This window comes from Boeremia exigua (assembly GCF_020726555.1).
Source record: "Boeremia exigua strain MPI-SDFR-AT-0100 chromosome Unknown C7974scaffold_4, whole genome shotgun sequence".
Taxonomy (NCBI): Eukaryota; Fungi; Ascomycota; class Dothideomycetes; order Pleosporales; family Didymellaceae; genus Boeremia; species Boeremia exigua.
Window position 1 is genome coordinate 701,746 of NW_025763521.1, and position 15,781 is coordinate 717,526.

Genomic DNA, 15,781 nt, shown 5'->3' on the forward strand with positions numbered 1-15,781 from the left:
TTCGCAAAGGTAACACAGGCCCCCGTTTCCGGCGTTTATTTGCTCCGCGAGGGGGTCAGCAAACGAACAAAGCAGCGAGAGTCAGCCGCACGCATCGACAAGGTAATTGTAAGGAAGATGTCACAGCAAAGAGAAGCGGTTGTCTGTTGCTTATACGGATATAGATAGTCGCATTCTCAAACACGCACATTCCTTGAAGATCAATGACGGATGCGCAGCCCACCCGCATGCGGTTGCGATACTGAGCCTCATCAAAACGACAACGGTTGCTCGTTGCCCCTGTCTGTTCGAAGCAGTGATACGAGGGGCTGAAAGTGCTTGTGTTGTCCTTGAATTTCGACAGCAGCAAGACGACAATATGCACACCATGCAGGAAACGACCGTGACTACACGCAGCATTGGTGTAGCATTCAGCACCGAGCTATCTCCTACACGCGTTCTCACCAATCTGCCACCGCCATACACGTGGACAGGTGCGCGAGCCGGAGAACTTCGGTACGTCTTTACTTGAGGAAATACACTGACATTGCGACTGATGGAGATAATTCTAGAGCCAATCCTGCAGACTTCACGTCTACAGTTACCCTATATGTTGGCGCAAAACATAGTCCCTTTAGCATTCACACCTCTCTGCTCACCACGCAATCACCCTACTTCCGCGCCGCGCTCACCGGCCCGTTTGTCGAATCTACGACGAAGACTATTACACTCGACGACATATCGCCAGATCACTTCCAGCTCCTCGTATCCTGGTTATATACATCGGCTATACCTGCGCCTTTCAAAGATGGAAAGCCAGCATACTATACACTTCTGCACTTGTACTCCCTGGCCGACCGCCTGTGCATTGAAGGCCTACGGAACGCGGTAGTGGACCTCATTGCAGACCTCGCGGATCGTACAAATTCAGTACTGACACCGAGCGACACTCGTATCCTCTACGACGGCATCCGCGAATCTGCACCCCTGCACGATCTCGTTCTCGACCTTTTCGCGTTCAAAAAGACAGACCGACTGGTGGAAGGGCATGCGGACAGCTGGCACGCTGCGTTCCTCCGCGAGCTCTGTGTACTTCTCAAGCGGCCTTGCCCGCAGGCAATGGTCAGACACAGACTGCGCATGTGGTGCCCTGAGTCCTGGCACGGTGCTAGGAGCTGTGATAATTGTCGGGGCGTACTGCAGCCGAGATTCGGAGCGGTGGCGTGTGATGACTGTTGTCTGAGCTTTTGCACAAGCTGTGTAGAGGGAGGGGTCGCAATGGCTGGGTGGGATGATGGGAGGGGGAAAGATGAAGTTGATGGGCGAGATACTACTGAAGGCGCAGGGGCGGACGTCAAGGTAAGAAAGGGAAGGAAGTGGGAGGCGTGTAAGCCATGGAGGGGCGCAAGGTGTGCGTTATATCACGAGCATGATGAAACGGAGAGGTGCGGGGATATCTTCATGGGAAGGTAACCTGGCCTGGACCAAGTTTTGATAGATTTACTTTTGCATCCGCATAGCGTCTCGGAGTATGGATCCGTACACTTCTATTACCTCAATATACATCAAGGTCATAATGACAAGGGAACAAGATTGAGAGGTGAACAGCAGTTGAAGAGAAGAAGAGTGACGCTTCGAACGCCGTGATGGTATTGAGTTCTCCAGTCGTATCAGTCACACATGCAGGTAGAGAGCCTACTTATTTTACATAGCCAGAGATGCCTCTTTCCATCCAAAAGCTGAGATTACAAATAATACAGAGTCGCATCAGGATAATTATGCGACGAAGTTCTTGACGTTATTCAACCACCTGATGTACTCCTTCTGCTCCTTGTGGTCAATGTAGTCGGGAATGAAAAGAGCTAGGCGGGTGTTGATGCCACGCTCCTCAAGGTACTTCTCCAAGAGGATCTGGAGGTCCTCATCGAGGTTGTTGAAGGGGGGACCGGTGTAGAGTGACCTCCTTGCCCAGTCTTTTTCGGCGGTCTGAGGGTCGGCGAGTTCGGCATCAGGGAAGTAGTAGAGATCTTCAATCAGGAAGTCGCCATCCTGAGCGGTAGCCTCAATGGCAAGGGCGCCCTTGCCGGGGCGCTCGATGCGGATGTTGGCATGAGCAGGGAAGCCCTGCTCACCTTCGCCCTCCTCGTAATCCTCCTCGAGCTCCTCGCGGTCTGCGGGTGTGACGCCGTCCTCGGGGGCGACGCGAATGTTGCCATCCTTGGTGTTGCCCTGGCTGACAGCACCCTTGGTGTTGGCACCGCCAGACTGGACGTCCATGTCGGCATCGTCGTACATAGCCTGGTCCTCGAGAGCATCCTCGGGATTGACATTGTTGTTGAGGTCGGCAGTAGTGAAGGTAATGCGAATGTTCTCGTCACCGAAGGTGCGGGTCAGGATGACATCCTGGCTGCCGACCTTGTCCTCGATCTATAAACGATCAGTTAGGTGTCTTGGAGTACACTATAGGCCTGTAGCTTACCTCGAAGGGGCTGTTCTCAAGGTACTCCTTGATGTTGGCAGAGAGGTCGTCGTCTTCCCTCATGTCCTCCTCCATGGAAATCTCGCTCTGGAGCTTTGCGACAAGCTCTTCATTTGCTGCAAGCGTGTCAGCGAAACATCCGTGTAACACATAAAGTGGCTATTCATACCGCTGCTTTCTTGCCTCCTGATAGCAGAGATGTGGAATGAAGCCGTGAGCCTGGGGGCGGCCTGGGACCATGCAGGCTGGAAAGCTGCCGTTTGACGAAACAGCGATGGCTGCGGACGGACAGTCTTTGCGAACCGGGCGGCACGAGGCGCGGAGCGGGCAATGTTGCGGAGAGACAGCATTTTGAGTGATGTGTGAGGGTTATCTTGATGCAGTGTGCAAATGCAGTGCTGGATGGTAACTTTTTGGATGCTGGCCCAAGCTTCTCTTGACATCAGTGCTTGGCAGACGATGACCGCGGCCAAAATGTTGCTCGCCGCTATCGGCTTGTGAGAAACATCACTCTTCGTTGCACGAGAGATTTTCCCTATAGTATTCGGGGGAGTTGCGATCTCCATTACGTCGGTGCCTTATACCAGGGCTGCTGCCATTGGATTGCATAGTTTGGAGACGAGTCACCAAGGTAGCTCTGAGATCGAACACACAACCACAAGGAAGCAACACCTCCACGTCTTTGTTTGCAGAGACTCCAATATGGCAACCGCAGTACCAGAAAAGAAGAAGGTATTTCACCGATTTGCAATGCAGTGACGAACAACGACTGATCCATGGTAGCCGAGTGCTATGCGCTCTATTATTGCAGGCGCAACCGCTGGAGCTGTAGAGATATGTAAGCTGAAATAAGAGATGTCTTTGAAGTTGTGTCACTAAACTGGTAATGCTAGCTATCACATACCCTGCCGAATGTACGCATACTCCACACGATACGATTAAAGAAACGATCTGACCTCACCCCAGTCGCAAAAACAAGATCCCAACTCAACCGGAGATTAGCGGATGGCAAGAAGCTGCCGTGGCCACCATTTGGCAAGCAATGGTATGCAGGGTGTACGACTCTGATCATTGGCAACTCGTTGAAGGCAGGCATAAGATTTGTCGCATTTGACGCATACAAGAACATGCTGGCAGATGCTGAAGGAAAGGTCTCCGGGCCGGCGACAGTCATTGCAGGGTTTGGTGCAGGAGCGACAGAGTCACTGCTCGCTGTCACTCCATTTGAGAGCATTAAGACGCAACTGTAAGAGCTGCGTTTTTGAGTTCATTGATCCTTCCTAATATTTGTGTAGTATTGACGACCGTAAATCTGCAAACCCTCGCATGCGCGGTTTTCTACACGGCTCAAGACTCATCGCCCAAGAAAAGGGTATTCGTGGCTTCTTCCAGGGGTTCGTTCCTACGACTGCTCGACAGGCCGCCAACTCGGCCGTACGGTTTTCCAGTTATACATCGCTTAAGCAGCTGGCACAATCCTACGTTGCTCCGGGTGAGAAATTAGGGGCAGTTAGTACGTTCGGCCTTGGAGGTCTCGCTGGTATTATCACGGTCTACACAACCATGCCCATCGACACAGTCAAGACACGGATGCAATCGATCGAGGCACGCAGCGCATACAAGAACAGCTTAGACTGTGTGATCAAGATCTTCAAGGATGAGGGAGTTCTGACTTTCTGGTCTGGTGCTGTTCCTAGGCTGGGACGTCTCATCTTAAGCGGTGGCATCGTTTTCACTATGTAAGTCTGCGTTGACCCTCTCAGAACACATCACTAACAGTATATCAGGTACGAAAAGTCGATGGAGCTGATGGACAGGCTCGATCCTAATGGACAGTACATATAGAAAGCGTTGACCAACAAACAACCAGCTCGTTGTTGTTTGCGGGTCTAAGGAAACTAGCCAAACATCCGCATGAGGCCTTCCATGGCAGAAAGATATGGAAATGCGACACTTGGACACGTGATCATCTAGTGCTGAAGAGCATGGAATCTTAAATGATAGACGTAGTACATTTAGTGGCCTACTCACGTTTTTGACGACTGCTTGAATGGTAGTATGGTCGAGTGCCGCTTTGCCTAGTTCCCAGAAACGCCCGCCACACTGTACCTAAGTCTATAAATCCGGCTTGATACTCAAAATTATGTGTGGGCCCCTTACAGCTCAATCCTCGAGGTCTCCGTTGCATGTTCAACCAAATAAAGACATGCTCTGCAGAGTTGCAATTCCGGCACTCTTTGACTCCCTTGATTCACTGAGAACTCTATGATATCAGACGACCAAGCTAGGAGGTATCCACTTGCTGTGGACCATGCTGCCAGTATATCAGGAGACATGAACATAGAAAAGGACACGGTATTTGGAAGATTAGTGTAGAGCGCAGAGCTTACCAGAGAAAGTATCAACATAAGAGATAGTCGTTAGCAAAAAGAGTGTAGGGAGACAGCAAGTGACTACATCGCGGCCCCAAGCTCCGCAGCGCCGATGTTCAAGTCCAAGGACGAAAAAAGTTTTCGGTGTCTTCAGTTCGGTATTCCCTTTTTCGGGATATTGAAACGGCGCGTCTCGGACGCGTCTAGGGCGTGAGTGGGTCCTGGATCCGTAATGTGGACTGTTCATGCCATCCGTCTCTTGCTTAACCCAACGTCGCTGGATTTGACCCACAGCAAATCCTCAAAACCACGGGCCTGATCAATCCAATATAGCACCGCCATCTACGTTGCAATGTGGTAAGTGAGCAAAGAACGAAACTGTGTCGATAAGAAAAAGCGAGCAACCGAGGTTGGCCTACGTCAGCACCACTCAGAGATGGTGGGGTCACTGATCGCGGGATCAATGATATGCGAGCACGCAATTCCGACTAGAGATCACAACAGGAAGCTCGATGAGTTGACACCATCTTGAGGAGACGAATGTCTTGGGTCTTTATGGATGAGGGGTAGATATAAAGTTTTGCGATTGCGCACTCGGCAGATAAATAGCACTTTGTACCATTGACTTGGGTTACATCTACCGTCTTAAGATTTGCGGCAGCACCACCTTTACGACCTGTTGGTCTTTCCATTTGCAATCAATCGAGTTTGGTTTAGATCTTTCCAATATGGCGCCTGCCTTGACATCATCGGCGCCCACAGCTCCCCACGAGCTTTCAAAGGGTCTCGCCAACAACAAGGTGGACAAGAACATCTTCCCTGACGGCATCCGCACATCAGGACAATATGAACCTCTCTTTGACCAGCTCCGCCCATACGAAGACTTCCCTCAAGAGATTACAGGGCCCACTGCCTGGTCAAAAGCTGACTACGAAAACAACCCTGAGCGATGGACACATGTGTTCTCTGAATCCGAGATTGCGGAAATCTCAAGCGCCGCCGACAAATTCATTGCCTCCAGCGAGCCTCTGACTGGTATCACTAAGGAGAAGTTCCAGCTTCCAGAATTCAGCGGTTTCCTCGAGCCTCTCCGCAAGGAGATCATCAATGGCAAGGGCTTCATCTTGTTCAAGGGCCTGCCAGTAACTGAGTGGGGAAACCAGAAGTCTGCTGTTGCGTACATGGGTCTTGGAACATACTTGGGATACTTCGTGAGCCAGAACTCGCGCGGGCATGTTCTCGGACACGTCAAGGATCTTGGTGAGGATGCAACTCAGATCGATAAGGTGCGCATCTACCGCACCAACGCGCGACAATTCTTCCACGCCGATGACTCGGATCTCGTCGGTCTGCTGTGTATTGCCAAGTCTCTCGAGGGTGGTGAGAGTGATTTGGTGAGCAGCCACGAGGTGTGGAATGTGCTGCAGAAGGAGCACCCTGATGTTGCGAAGCTTCTGACTGAGCCCATCTGGTACTTTGATCGTAAGGGAGAGACGAGCAAGGGCCAGCAAGAGTGGATCCGAACCAGTGTCTTCTATCTTGAGACTGGCGATAATCCGCGGGTGTACTCTAAGTAAGTTTCATACGCTGCTAGAATCAGTCATTATTCTAACAAAAGTAGGTGGGACCCATACTATGTTAAGTCCTTGACACGCTTCAGCGACAAAGGCCTCATTCCTGCGCTTTCGCCTGAACAGGTCCGCGCTGCTGCTATTCTCGACGAGACTTGCCTCCGCCTTGCTCTCCACATGATCCTTGACATTGGCGATATTCAGTTCTTGTCCAATAACCACGTCCTTCACGCAAGGACAGCATACAAAGACTACCCTCCACCAGCCCCCCGCAGGCACTTGATGAGGCTGTGGCTCAGCACACCAGAGGACGAGGGTGGCTGGAAGCTGCCGTTCCACGACAGCAAAGACAAGAAGAGGGGTGGGATTCAGGTGGATGATACACCACCTGTTGCCCCTTACGATGCCGAGTAAATGACCAAACAAACCGCAACAAGTGTAGGAGTGTACGACCCATAGATTTTTCGACCTCAGTGAATAGATACCAAATCAAAATGTGATATCAGTGTCTCGTTGTTCCAGGTGGTATCAAGCTTCATTTGTGCATACATGCACTTCACCTATACATATGCCCAAGAATGCCGAACGCCGCGCTTGCTGCGCAAATTCCCGCACCATGTCCGTTCGAAGCGATTCTCGAGCGCTTCTTTTGCAGGTGTCGCAGGCGATGTGCGAGTCTGCTGCCGTGTCTCGTCCCCTTGTAACGCGCAACTCCTGCCTCTTTCCGATCGCCTGGCCGATCGCCTGGTGCCCCTGTCGCGTGCTCTCTTAATCATACGCCTCATGCCGCCCCGCATCTACATTCCTCGGCCACGACCACGACCACGGCCTCCGCCACGGCCACCTCCGCCACGGCCGCGTCCACCGCGCCCTCTGTCACCACCGCGACCTCCGCGTTCCGCCTCTTTCCTGGCCTTGTTCTTCGGCTTTGGCGCATCGTCAATGAGAAGCGTGTCTAGCGGAAGAGAGTCCGGTAGAATGATATAACGGACTGTTGAACCCCGCACGGTCATGGTATCGAGGGTCACCGTGTCTCGGTTCTTGGCTGTGTATTTGACAGCTCGTAACGCAACGTTCATGAGAGGCGAGACGGAGGTAATAGTGCCATTGACAATGGTGCCGTTCTTGAGTTCGACTGTGACCGTCTCGTTCTGGCACTTCATGAGGAACCTGCGCAATGATCAGCCACAGCTTTGCGCGTTGTCTTCGTGACTGTGCACCTGACGAGTTTCATGGTTGCGGAGTTTTCTGATATGTTCTCAAGAGATTGCTGTTCGTTTGTTGATTGCTTAGGCGTGGTGTGTTTGCGATCGTGTTGCGGTTACGCGTGGGGACATGGAAGCTTCCCAGTCCAGAAATCTACGCCAGGCAGCTAAATGCTTGGCATTGTCACGTGCCTCTCACTCTACGTTCCTAAGATTCCTTCAGAGCTGCTTCCTCTTCCCAAATATGCCTATCTTGAAGGCGGTTTTCCGCCGATGCTATTTGTTGGTTGCACGAACAGAGCGGTACTCTCACACCAAATATTCCTCCACGTGTTCGTCCTCGGTCTGCAATCTTTCACTCCATTGCACTGGAATCGTTGCGCGACTGTGCTTGGACAAGCTTGCGTGATAAGCCCAAATGATTCATGACATCAAAAGTGCATAATTTCTGTACACGTTCGTACCCATGCAGCACATATTCGACGTATCGCAGTATGTCTGTAGACAAATCTGAGCGGAGGCGCCTTACCATGCACACGCAGGGCATTGAGGTACAGGGGTGTTAATCCTCGGGCCTTTATCTCGCAGATTATGGTTCGAGTCTGTCGGTGTCCTGAAGCTCTGACTTGCAGTAATACATGTACGCCGCGCCGGCATCATGTATCAACCCGACGCTGACCCCTCCTGTAGGCTGTACGTCCAAACCCTTGAGAAGGCTTTACCCTTTGCAATTCTCATAAAGGGATCTGCATAGGTTGATAGGCCACTGCCAAATTCTTGGCGCATGCCTGGTGGAGGGCATCTGGGGCACAGCAAATCATTCTGCCGACTATCTTTGGTCCTATGACGACCAGTCAGGACAATCACTAACGCCCGCGCAGCGCAGTGTTTCCTTCTTTCATGTTGTGCACCTGTGCCTACGCCTAGTAACACCTGCGTCTGCTAAGATGGTCTTCATCTGCTGTGGGAACGCTCTACGTCGGTGGAAACGAGCACTTGTTAGATCCCATCCGTTGCGTCAGGTTAGTGGCGGCAGAAGAGCGCGGGATGATTCCATACCTACCCCAGATTCTTTCCCATATTGGTATGGCGCGCACGGGAGTAACGCCCGGCTGCGGTGCTTATGCACCAGAAGAAGGTGGCACATCGTTTTGGTACATGGTGCCGGCGCGGGGCATGCATACATCAGGTCAGAGCCTATGATGCTGTTGCACAGTATCCACCACGTCGGGCTGATGCATGGTGAAAGCGACCCAGAACCTCGAGGAGGACGTAACGCTGTTAGAGATTGGTCGCATACCAGTACCATGCATCAGCCCGAGATGGGTGGATCCTGGAGCTTGGCCAAATATCGATATTGCATGCCGCGCCGGCACCATACAGTATATCAAGCCGAAGTGCCAGGATGGTGTACTGGCAGATAATCAGGATCGTTATCTCTGATCGACGTATAAGACGACTTACGGATTACTTCTTCGATGCCTTACCATCCCATTCATTAGGTTGAAGCCAACATGGCTGAGCCTCAGAAACACAGCGTCTCAAACGAGAAGAGTGAACTTTTCAATGACACTGCCGGTACACATATTGATGCTGTTGCGGAAAAGAAGTTGTTGCGAAAGTGCGATCTTTACATTCTACCGCCTTTATTTGTGCTATTTCTACTTGCCTTCATTGACAGTGAGTGCTGTGCTTCTATTCCAAACCCCACACTGACGTATTTCAGGAACCAATATTGGCAATGCTAGAATACAGGGACTCGAAGCAGACCTTGACATGCACGGTAGTGACTACAACATAGCGCTGTTCATGTTTTTCCCTACGTATATCTTGTTTGAAGTGCCTAGCAACCTAATCCTCAAGAAACTTGCCCCCTCGACATGGCTCTCCCTTATCATGATCTTATGGGGTATTTCAACCATCGGTATGGGGCTCGTGAAGAACTTCGAGGGCCTACTTGCCATGCGTGTTCTACTGGGGTTATTTGAAGCTGGCTTGTTCCCCGGTAAGCGATATCTCGAATCCCTTTGCTGTGTGAATCTCGTAACTGATCTTCGCCTAGGCTGCGTCTATCTCATATCCATGTATTACAAGCGCTATGAGCTACAATGGCGTTTGACACTCTTCTTTACAGCTTCCATCATTGCTGGAGCATTCGGCGGCGTAAGACCACCTTCCCTGCACAAGTGTTGATCCCTAACACTATCTCCCAGCTGTTGGCTTTTGCAATTGCCAAAATGGACGGAGTTGCAGGTTACGGAGGCTGGAGGTAACGTACATTCTTGGAGTGATATTATCTCGTACTGACAGCCTCCCAGGTGGATCTTCATCATCGAAGGAATCGTTACTGTTGTCATGGGCTTTGTCACGAAATTCTGGTGCACAGATTGGCCGGAGACTGCACGGTTTCTCACTGAAGACGAACGGGCCCTACTCGTCGCACGTCTCAGCTCAGATACTGGTGACGCCGTCATGAACCGTTTTGACAAGAGGGCTGCTCGTCGCATCTTCTCAGACCCGAAAATCTACCTAGGAGTGGTGGCATACTTCGGTGGGACTCGTTTTTAGCATGTAGTATTCAATACTAATCAATCCCGCAGGTATCGTCAACACGGGATACGCTGGAGTTTTCTTCGTCCCGACTATCGTCAAGGAACTTGGCTACACATCCTCTACCGCGCAGATCCGTTTTATACCAATCTTCGTGGTCGCTACCGTCGTCGCCATCATCGCAGCATACGTGTCTGATCGTATCCGTAATAGATATTGGCTGAGCATGCTTGGTTTGGTCGTTGCATCGACAGGATACATCATGTTATTGGCGCAAGACAATCTCTCCGCTGGCGTCAAGTATTTTGCCTTGTTCCTTATCGTTCCAGGTGGCTTTATAACCCAGCCCATCGTATTAGTGTGGATGTCCAATCTAGTATCTGGACACTACAAGCGCTCTGTAAGTTCTGCGATGCAAATAGGTCTCGGTAATCTTGGCGGTGTCGTTGCATCGAACATTTTCTTGATTTCGGAGGCCCCAAAGTATCCGACTGGGTATGGGGTAAGTCTGGGCATGTTGTGGATATGCGGCGCTGCTTGCACTGCGCTTTTCTTCCTGGTCAAGATCGAGAATAAGAAGAGGGATAGAGGTGAAAGAGATTGGAGACTCGAAGGACTGGATGCGGATAACCTCGGAGACGACCATCCACACTTCAGATTGACCATATAGACTAGGCAATACTTGCCCCGACCACGATTCAGCAAGAGGTACAGGTCCAATCGTTGTGTTCGCAACCTCTAGCTCACAACGGGGATTTGACTTGGACCATACATCGGCCAGGTTACGGGCACCAATTGTTCAATTGGAAAGAATAAGCAATGAAGTAACAGAGGCCCAAAAACAGGCTCATTGGGCGAGAAGAGGTTCTGTCGAAACCGCCATGTTTTGAACGTGCGTTTTTCCCACCGATGCATTACCCTACACCAATTGCTCAAGACCTTCTTAGAGCATGTCTGACGTCTGCTAAAGCTGCGTGCTTTTTGTCATGTGACTGCAGTTGGAACATGCAAATATTGGTCCGCCACAGCTTCATCTATATGCAGAGCGAGTCATACTCAGTTCTTGTGTGGTCTGATGTCTGAGATCCACGGTTCTATCCAGAGAGCAATTGCAGCGCCGACCCAGACTCTTGAGGAGAGCGTGTAGTTCTACCTAGTTGCACAAGAGCATGGTGGCGGGAGAAAACGTTATTTGACAAGGCGGCTTAGCCAGAGTCTCGACTCGATCTGGCAGTTGGCATTGCAACGGTTGCGAAGGACGACCAGCCACCAATCTCTTCCGTCGTGACGAAGTCACCAGCCAGTCAGCAGTGGGTCTCCACGTCAGCTCTGGATAGACCCGCCATCAATACCACATCCCAGGTCAGATGATCTGCTGAAATCTTGTCCTTGAGGCATCGGAGGCACGCATTGAGCCGCACATGTCGTACGCAGCACTATGCCTGCAGTAAAAAGAGCCGTGGGGCTTTCTTTCAAGACCTGCATAGCCGTCCTCGTGGCTGGGTGGCTCCAAACTTGGCGAGACAGCTTCCGGAATGATCTTTGACGGGTGCACCTAGCTCGCTGAAACAACGAGGAATGACACCTGCAGGTACCAAGGGAGCAGAATGAGGAGTAATGCGCGTCCAAGGGAGGATGGAGCTGCGGGGTATGAAAGGCTCGAAAGTCCTTTCAAGCTGGACTATGATTTGCGATTGAGGTAATCTGGACATTCGTTAATTTTCAAGATGTTGGTAAGTGGAAAAAGTAGTGGTGGATTGTAGGCGTCATGCTGACTTGACGCGTCGCTAGCGCGCACGTTCATTACAGTGGATTTGCTTGACCATCATCTTTCTTTCGACAACTGCGTTCGCTCAGACTTCGGCGTCACAAAATGATTGTGACTGGTACTGTTGGGTGGAGCACAGGCTTGATGTGCTCGAGCAACAAGTTGCCAAGTTGACCAAGCTTCTGGTAAGTTCACTACATCCTGAGGAGTACCTAGCATTCAGTGTTGGCCATGAGTGTCTCGCAACGACTGTACTGACTCCTGTCAGTACTCTGGTGGTTCGAACAGCGGCAATGGCCCTTCACACACCCAGCATTCACAATATACTACGAGCACTACGAAACGCTACTCAACGACTACCTTCGGAACGCCATATGTAAGATGCGCATTGGTAAATGAACGCCAAATCGTGTGCTCACTCCCACTAGGTTACGACTACTGCAAAGACTAGCTATGTTGCCAAACCTACATCAACATCGACAAAGAAGATCGTGACTGTGTCTACCACAGGTTACACTCCCCGCCCAACAGATGTAGAACCACATGACGGTTACCGGGCGATAGGCTACTTCGGCAACTGGGATATCTATGCACGGAAGTTCTTCCCGCAAAACATCCCAGCCGACAAACTTACGCACGTGCTTTATTCCTTTGCGGATAACAAAGATAACGGTACTGTCTTCTTCACCGACACATATGCGGATACTGATATCCACTACGCTGGGGACTCCTGGTCAGAGAGTGGCAACAATGTGTACGGTGCTGTGAAACAACTTCAGCTCCTGAAAGCAAAGAACCGCAATCTGAAAGTCATGCTCAGCATCGGAGGTTGGACATACACTAATACGAACAAGCACATGGACGCACCTATGTCCACTGCCACTGGCCGACAGAAGTTTGCAGACAGCTGCGTCGCCATGGTGCGTGACTATGGTTTTGATGGGATTGATGTGGACTGGGAGTATCCTCAAAATGTTGAACAAGGCGGGCAATTGCTTGATCTTCTAAAGGCTATCCGCAAAGCCCTAGACGGCTACGCTAATACCCTCATCTACGAGGATGGCCATGGAAGCTCCGAGAAACCGCACTTCGAGCTGTCAATCGCCGCACCCGCTGGCGAGTCCAACTACAAGAACATGCCTCTCCGTCAGATCAGCGAAGTCGTTGATTTCATCAACCTCATGGCCTACGACTACGCCGGCAGTTGGGACAAGACGTCTGGCCACGCACAAAATCTGTACAAATCACGCTCAAACCCGGCCTCTACACCATTCAACACCTACGACGTCGTACAAGCGTACCTCAACGCCGGCGTTACCCCCCTCCAAGCTGAACCTCGGCATGCCCATTTATGGCCGCGCGTTCACAAACACGGCGGGCATGGGTCAGTCGTACAATGGAAACGGTAAGGGTAGCTGGGAGGGCGGGGTGTACGACTGGAAAGATCTGCCCTTGAACGGAGCGCAGGTATACTACGACCAAGAAGCCGGCGGCACGTACAGCTACGACAACAGCACGGGGCTGCTAGTGAGTTTCGATACGGTCGACATGGCGCTCAAGAAGACCGATTGGCTCAAGAAGACGAAGCTGGGCGGTGCCATGTGGTGGGAGGTCAGTGGTGATCGGTATGATGGATCGGGATTAATTGACAATGTTGTTGCTGCCCTGAAAGGCAAAGATGGGAGCGGGATACAGCAGAAGAGTAACTGGCTGAGGTACCCTGACAGCAAATTCGACAACATCAAGGCCTTGGGTGGCTAGATGCGCAAGCGTGGGGGGACTTTTTTCTTTGCATACTTGGCGTTCATGCATGTTGGATGGTCTGATTATATGTCATGTAGGAGGTAGATAGTTCGCATTAAGTTCGCTAAGACTATTGTCGATGTGTCAAATCGGGGTTGAGGAGCGAACGGGTGTTCAGTGGGAACAACGTTTCATGATGGTGGAGACGCGGCATTGACTGTCGGAATGGACGCGTTTCGGCCGAGGCCCAACGCAGACATGACCGGGGGATGTAGGGTGCAATGAGCTAATCGCGGACGGATAGGCTCTGGCAGGAACAAGTCTCGGGCTTTTCGTTTACAAGATCGATTTGTTTCGATTCGACAAGGATGCTGTATGTGGGTGTTGCTAGTAGCATGCTGGAGGCCCTGAAAGACCAACCCATCACATGAGGTATGTACGCCGTGCCTGGTCGTAGCCAAAGTATGTACAGAATACCATCCAACGCCTAATTTGCCTGTCATATTTTCAAGCATGAAGTACCCCTCATTGCCGCCCTGGCTCGTTCGGCGTGCAGTGCTCGCTCGGCGGCAGCAGCCGATGATAGCTCTCCTCGCCGGCCAGATTTGCCTCTCTATGGGACAGAAACGTGCGTATCCTCTCGTCTCGGTCGCCACTCATGGTAGCATGCCTGCTCCGCTGATAAACGCTGCTCGCTTCTCTGTGGACCTGGTCTCGTCTCTCAACTACTGAGTTGTGGAAGCCGCTGAAGCGCGTGCCCTGCATGACGCCACCGATGGCCACGAACGCAAAGATCAGGGACATGAAGGTGAAGTTGCTCATTTGGACGGCGCGCTCGCCTTTGGGGTGCGACGAGTCGTTCTCGCCGTACCATCGCTCCCAGTCCTCCCACGTTGCGTTGGCCCGCGGGTCGGTGTTCCATCGCGTGCGATCAAGGTCCCAGTCATACGGGTGCCGCGTGCCCCCGCTGGAGGAAGGAGCGCGGTTGTGTCCGGTCCAGCCAGCGCCCCACGCATCGTACGCCTTCCGCTTCTCGACGTCAGATAGGATGTCGTGTGCAGCGACGAGCATGCGGTAGCGTTCTAGGCGGACGGCCAGCGGGAGGGTGTATGTGGTGCAGCCCGGGTGGCAGCGATCCGGATGGTACAGCTTGACGAGGGCATAGTAGCGGCTCTTGTTGTATGCATCGCCCTTTCTGGATTTCAAGATCTGGTACGGCGTCGGGGTGGTATGCGGGTGCACGGGCTCAGGCCAGCTAAGCACGTCTGCCTCGCTGCCATCGACGTGCTGGGCATAGGTGCGACGCTGTGTCGTGTGCTGCGGTCTCGGCGATGTATGACGACATGAGTGCGGCGCGGCAGATGTGGCGTGGAGGGGCGTCAGGGCAGTGGCGCACGACGAGAGGAGGACGGGCGACTTCCTAGGCAGCATCCTCGGGCGAGGTCGTCTGCAGACGGGGGTGCATCGCCAGGCACGTTGGCACAGTCAAGTACTCGCGGCGTGGTCGGAGTCGTGAATGCTAGAGCGCTGCTAGGCGGGGAAATGCCGCCGCCATCGATCGCGCACTGCGGGTCCGGGCCTAGCTCCAGCTCTAATCTGCTCTAATCTGCGTGCCGGCAACGCGTACTACAACACCCTTCGCGCTCGACAGCCTCCACAGCGACACTGCACGCCGGCGTGTCAGCAGCAAACTGTTGATGCAAGTGCGGCCACTTCCGCTCTCCTCCCTTTCGCCGCGTGCTGCAGGCGAGCGGGCGCCAGCGGAGCTTTGGAGCGTGCAACGCCTACATGGTTCACTCTGAGTTTGAACTCAATCCTTAGCGGCCGGCTGCACCTGCGTCTTCTGCACGTGAGTCTCACTTTTCGGGCAAACGCATGAAATGCATGCCCAAAGAAGCTGCTACATACTGCAAACACTCCATTAGCTCTGGGCAAAGTGGGCTCGCTGTCGGCCTGCTGTCCGCTTGCTATCCGCTTGCAGGTATAAGACGTTTGTTATATCGTCTGCGCCAGATGACCTGCGCCAGCTTTTCGTGTCCCATGGTCTCCAGCAGGACACGCTTCCCTTGACCTGATGTTGGCTGTACGACACGGCAACGACTCGGAGATGAGAG

The 15,781-nt window shown here is 52.3% G+C and overlaps 8 protein-coding genes across 8 annotated transcripts; 5 read left to right on the forward strand and 3 right to left on the reverse strand.

Annotated features, from left to right (window-relative positions):
- The first annotated feature begins 186 nt into the window (after positions 1 to 186).
- On the forward strand, positions 187 to 1,560 carry C7974DRAFT_145159 (BTB/POZ protein). The gene is made up of 2 exons (XM_046135676.1): positions 187 to 495; positions 552 to 1,560. The coding sequence occupies exons 1-2, from the start codon at positions 359 to 361 to the stop codon at positions 1,450 to 1,452; spliced, it is 1,038 nt and encodes a 345-aa protein (XP_045998853.1). The 5' UTR covers positions 187 to 358; the 3' UTR covers positions 1,453 to 1,560.
- Positions 1,561 to 1,577: 17 nt separating this feature from the next.
- Positions 1,578 to 2,843, reverse strand: C7974DRAFT_332085 (mitochondrial glycoprotein). The gene is made up of 3 exons (XM_046139107.1): positions 2,628 to 2,843; positions 2,459 to 2,574; positions 1,578 to 2,406 (listed from the first exon to the last, which is right to left on the reverse strand). Exons 1-3 carry the CDS (start codon positions 2,806 to 2,808, stop codon positions 1,756 to 1,758), a joined length of 948 nt encoding a protein of 315 aa, XP_045998854.1. The 5' UTR covers positions 2,809 to 2,843; the 3' UTR covers positions 1,578 to 1,755.
- Positions 2,844 to 2,911: 68 nt separating this feature from the next.
- On the forward strand, positions 2,912 to 4,564 carry C7974DRAFT_145187 (tricarboxylate transport protein, mitochondrial precursor). Its single transcript, XM_046135677.1, has 6 exons — positions 2,912 to 3,190; positions 3,242 to 3,296; positions 3,352 to 3,372; positions 3,425 to 3,704; positions 3,754 to 4,197; positions 4,246 to 4,564. The coding sequence occupies exons 1-6, from the start codon at positions 3,161 to 3,163 to the stop codon at positions 4,301 to 4,303; spliced, it is 888 nt and encodes a 295-aa protein (XP_045998855.1). The 5' UTR covers positions 2,912 to 3,160; the 3' UTR covers positions 4,304 to 4,564.
- Positions 4,565 to 5,367: 803 nt separating this feature from the next.
- C7974DRAFT_422635 (uncharacterized protein) lies at positions 5,368 to 6,907 on the forward strand. Its single transcript, XM_046144342.1, has 2 exons — positions 5,368 to 6,403; positions 6,452 to 6,907. Exons 1-2 carry the CDS (start codon positions 5,559 to 5,561, stop codon positions 6,813 to 6,815), a joined length of 1,209 nt encoding a protein of 402 aa, XP_045998856.1. The 5' UTR covers positions 5,368 to 5,558; the 3' UTR covers positions 6,816 to 6,907.
- On the reverse strand, positions 6,908 to 7,801 carry C7974DRAFT_389908 (LSM domain-containing protein). The gene is made up of 2 exons (XM_046141419.1): positions 7,622 to 7,801; positions 6,908 to 7,571 (listed from the first exon to the last, which is right to left on the reverse strand). Exons 1-2 carry the CDS (start codon positions 7,633 to 7,635, stop codon positions 7,199 to 7,201), a joined length of 387 nt encoding a protein of 128 aa, XP_045998857.1. The 5' UTR covers positions 7,636 to 7,801; the 3' UTR covers positions 6,908 to 7,198.
- Positions 7,802 to 9,120: 1,319 nt separating this feature from the next.
- Positions 9,121 to 10,826, forward strand: C7974DRAFT_306841 (major facilitator superfamily domain-containing protein; the record flags this gene model as incomplete). The annotated part of the gene is made up of 6 exons (XM_046138099.1): positions 9,121 to 9,286; positions 9,333 to 9,611; positions 9,669 to 9,769; positions 9,820 to 9,875; positions 9,925 to 10,157; positions 10,207 to 10,826. The coding sequence occupies 6 exons, from the start codon at positions 9,121 to 9,123 to the stop codon at positions 10,824 to 10,826; spliced, it is 1,455 nt and encodes a 484-aa protein (XP_045998858.1).
- A 1,057-nt stretch (positions 10,827 to 11,883) lies between these two features.
- On the forward strand, positions 11,884 to 13,964 carry C7974DRAFT_450622 (glycoside hydrolase superfamily; the record flags this gene model as incomplete). Its single annotated transcript, XM_046145748.1, has 5 exons — positions 11,884 to 11,889; positions 11,948 to 12,109; positions 12,193 to 12,300; positions 12,353 to 13,213; positions 13,254 to 13,964. 5 exons carry the CDS (start codon positions 11,884 to 11,886, stop codon positions 13,683 to 13,685), a joined length of 1,569 nt encoding a protein of 522 aa, XP_045998859.1. The 3' UTR covers positions 13,686 to 13,964.
- Positions 13,940 to 15,420, reverse strand: C7974DRAFT_145388 (uncharacterized protein). Its single transcript, XM_046135678.1, has one exon. It carries the CDS (start codon positions 15,096 to 15,098, stop codon positions 14,193 to 14,195), a length of 906 nt encoding a protein of 301 aa, XP_045998860.1. The 5' UTR covers positions 15,099 to 15,420; the 3' UTR covers positions 13,940 to 14,192.
- Between the last annotated feature and the right edge of the window lie 361 nt (positions 15,421 to 15,781).

Coding starts and splice junctions, on each gene's coding strand:
- C7974DRAFT_332085 (XM_046139107.1), bottom strand. CDS start 2,808: ATGCTGTCTCTCCGCAACATTGCCCGCTCCGCGCCTCGTGCCGCCCGG. Junction 2,575..2,627: donor CAGGAGGCAAGAAAGCAGCG/GTATGAATAGCC, acceptor ACACGCTTGCAG/CAAATGAAGAGCTTGTCGCA. Junction 2,407..2,458: donor TTGAGAACAGCCCCTTCGAG/GTAAGCTACAGG, acceptor GATCGTTTATAG/ATCGAGGACAAGGTCGGCAG.
- C7974DRAFT_145187 (XM_046135677.1), top strand. CDS start 3,161: ATGGCAACCGCAGTACCAGAAAAGAAGAAG. Junction 3,373..3,424: donor TATCACATACCCTGCCGAAT/GTACGCATACTC, acceptor ACCTCACCCCAG/TCGCAAAAACAAGATCCCAA. Junction 3,705..3,753: donor GAGAGCATTAAGACGCAACT/GTAAGAGCTGCG, acceptor ATATTTGTGTAG/TATTGACGACCGTAAATCTG.
- C7974DRAFT_422635 (XM_046144342.1), top strand. CDS start 5,559: ATGGCGCCTGCCTTGACATCATCGGCGCCCACAGCTCCCCACGAGCTT. Junction 6,404..6,451: donor AATCCGCGGGTGTACTCTAA/GTAAGTTTCATA, acceptor TAACAAAAGTAG/GTGGGACCCATACTATGTTA.
- C7974DRAFT_145159 (XM_046135676.1), top strand. CDS start 359: ATGCACACCATGCAGGAAACGACCGTGACTACACGCAGCATTGGTGTA. Junction 496..551: donor GCGCGAGCCGGAGAACTTCG/GTACGTCTTTAC, acceptor AGATAATTCTAG/AGCCAATCCTGCAGACTTCA.
- C7974DRAFT_145388 (XM_046135678.1), bottom strand. CDS start 15,098: ATGCTGCCTAGGAAGTCGCCCGTCCTCCTCTCGTCGTGCGCCACTGCC.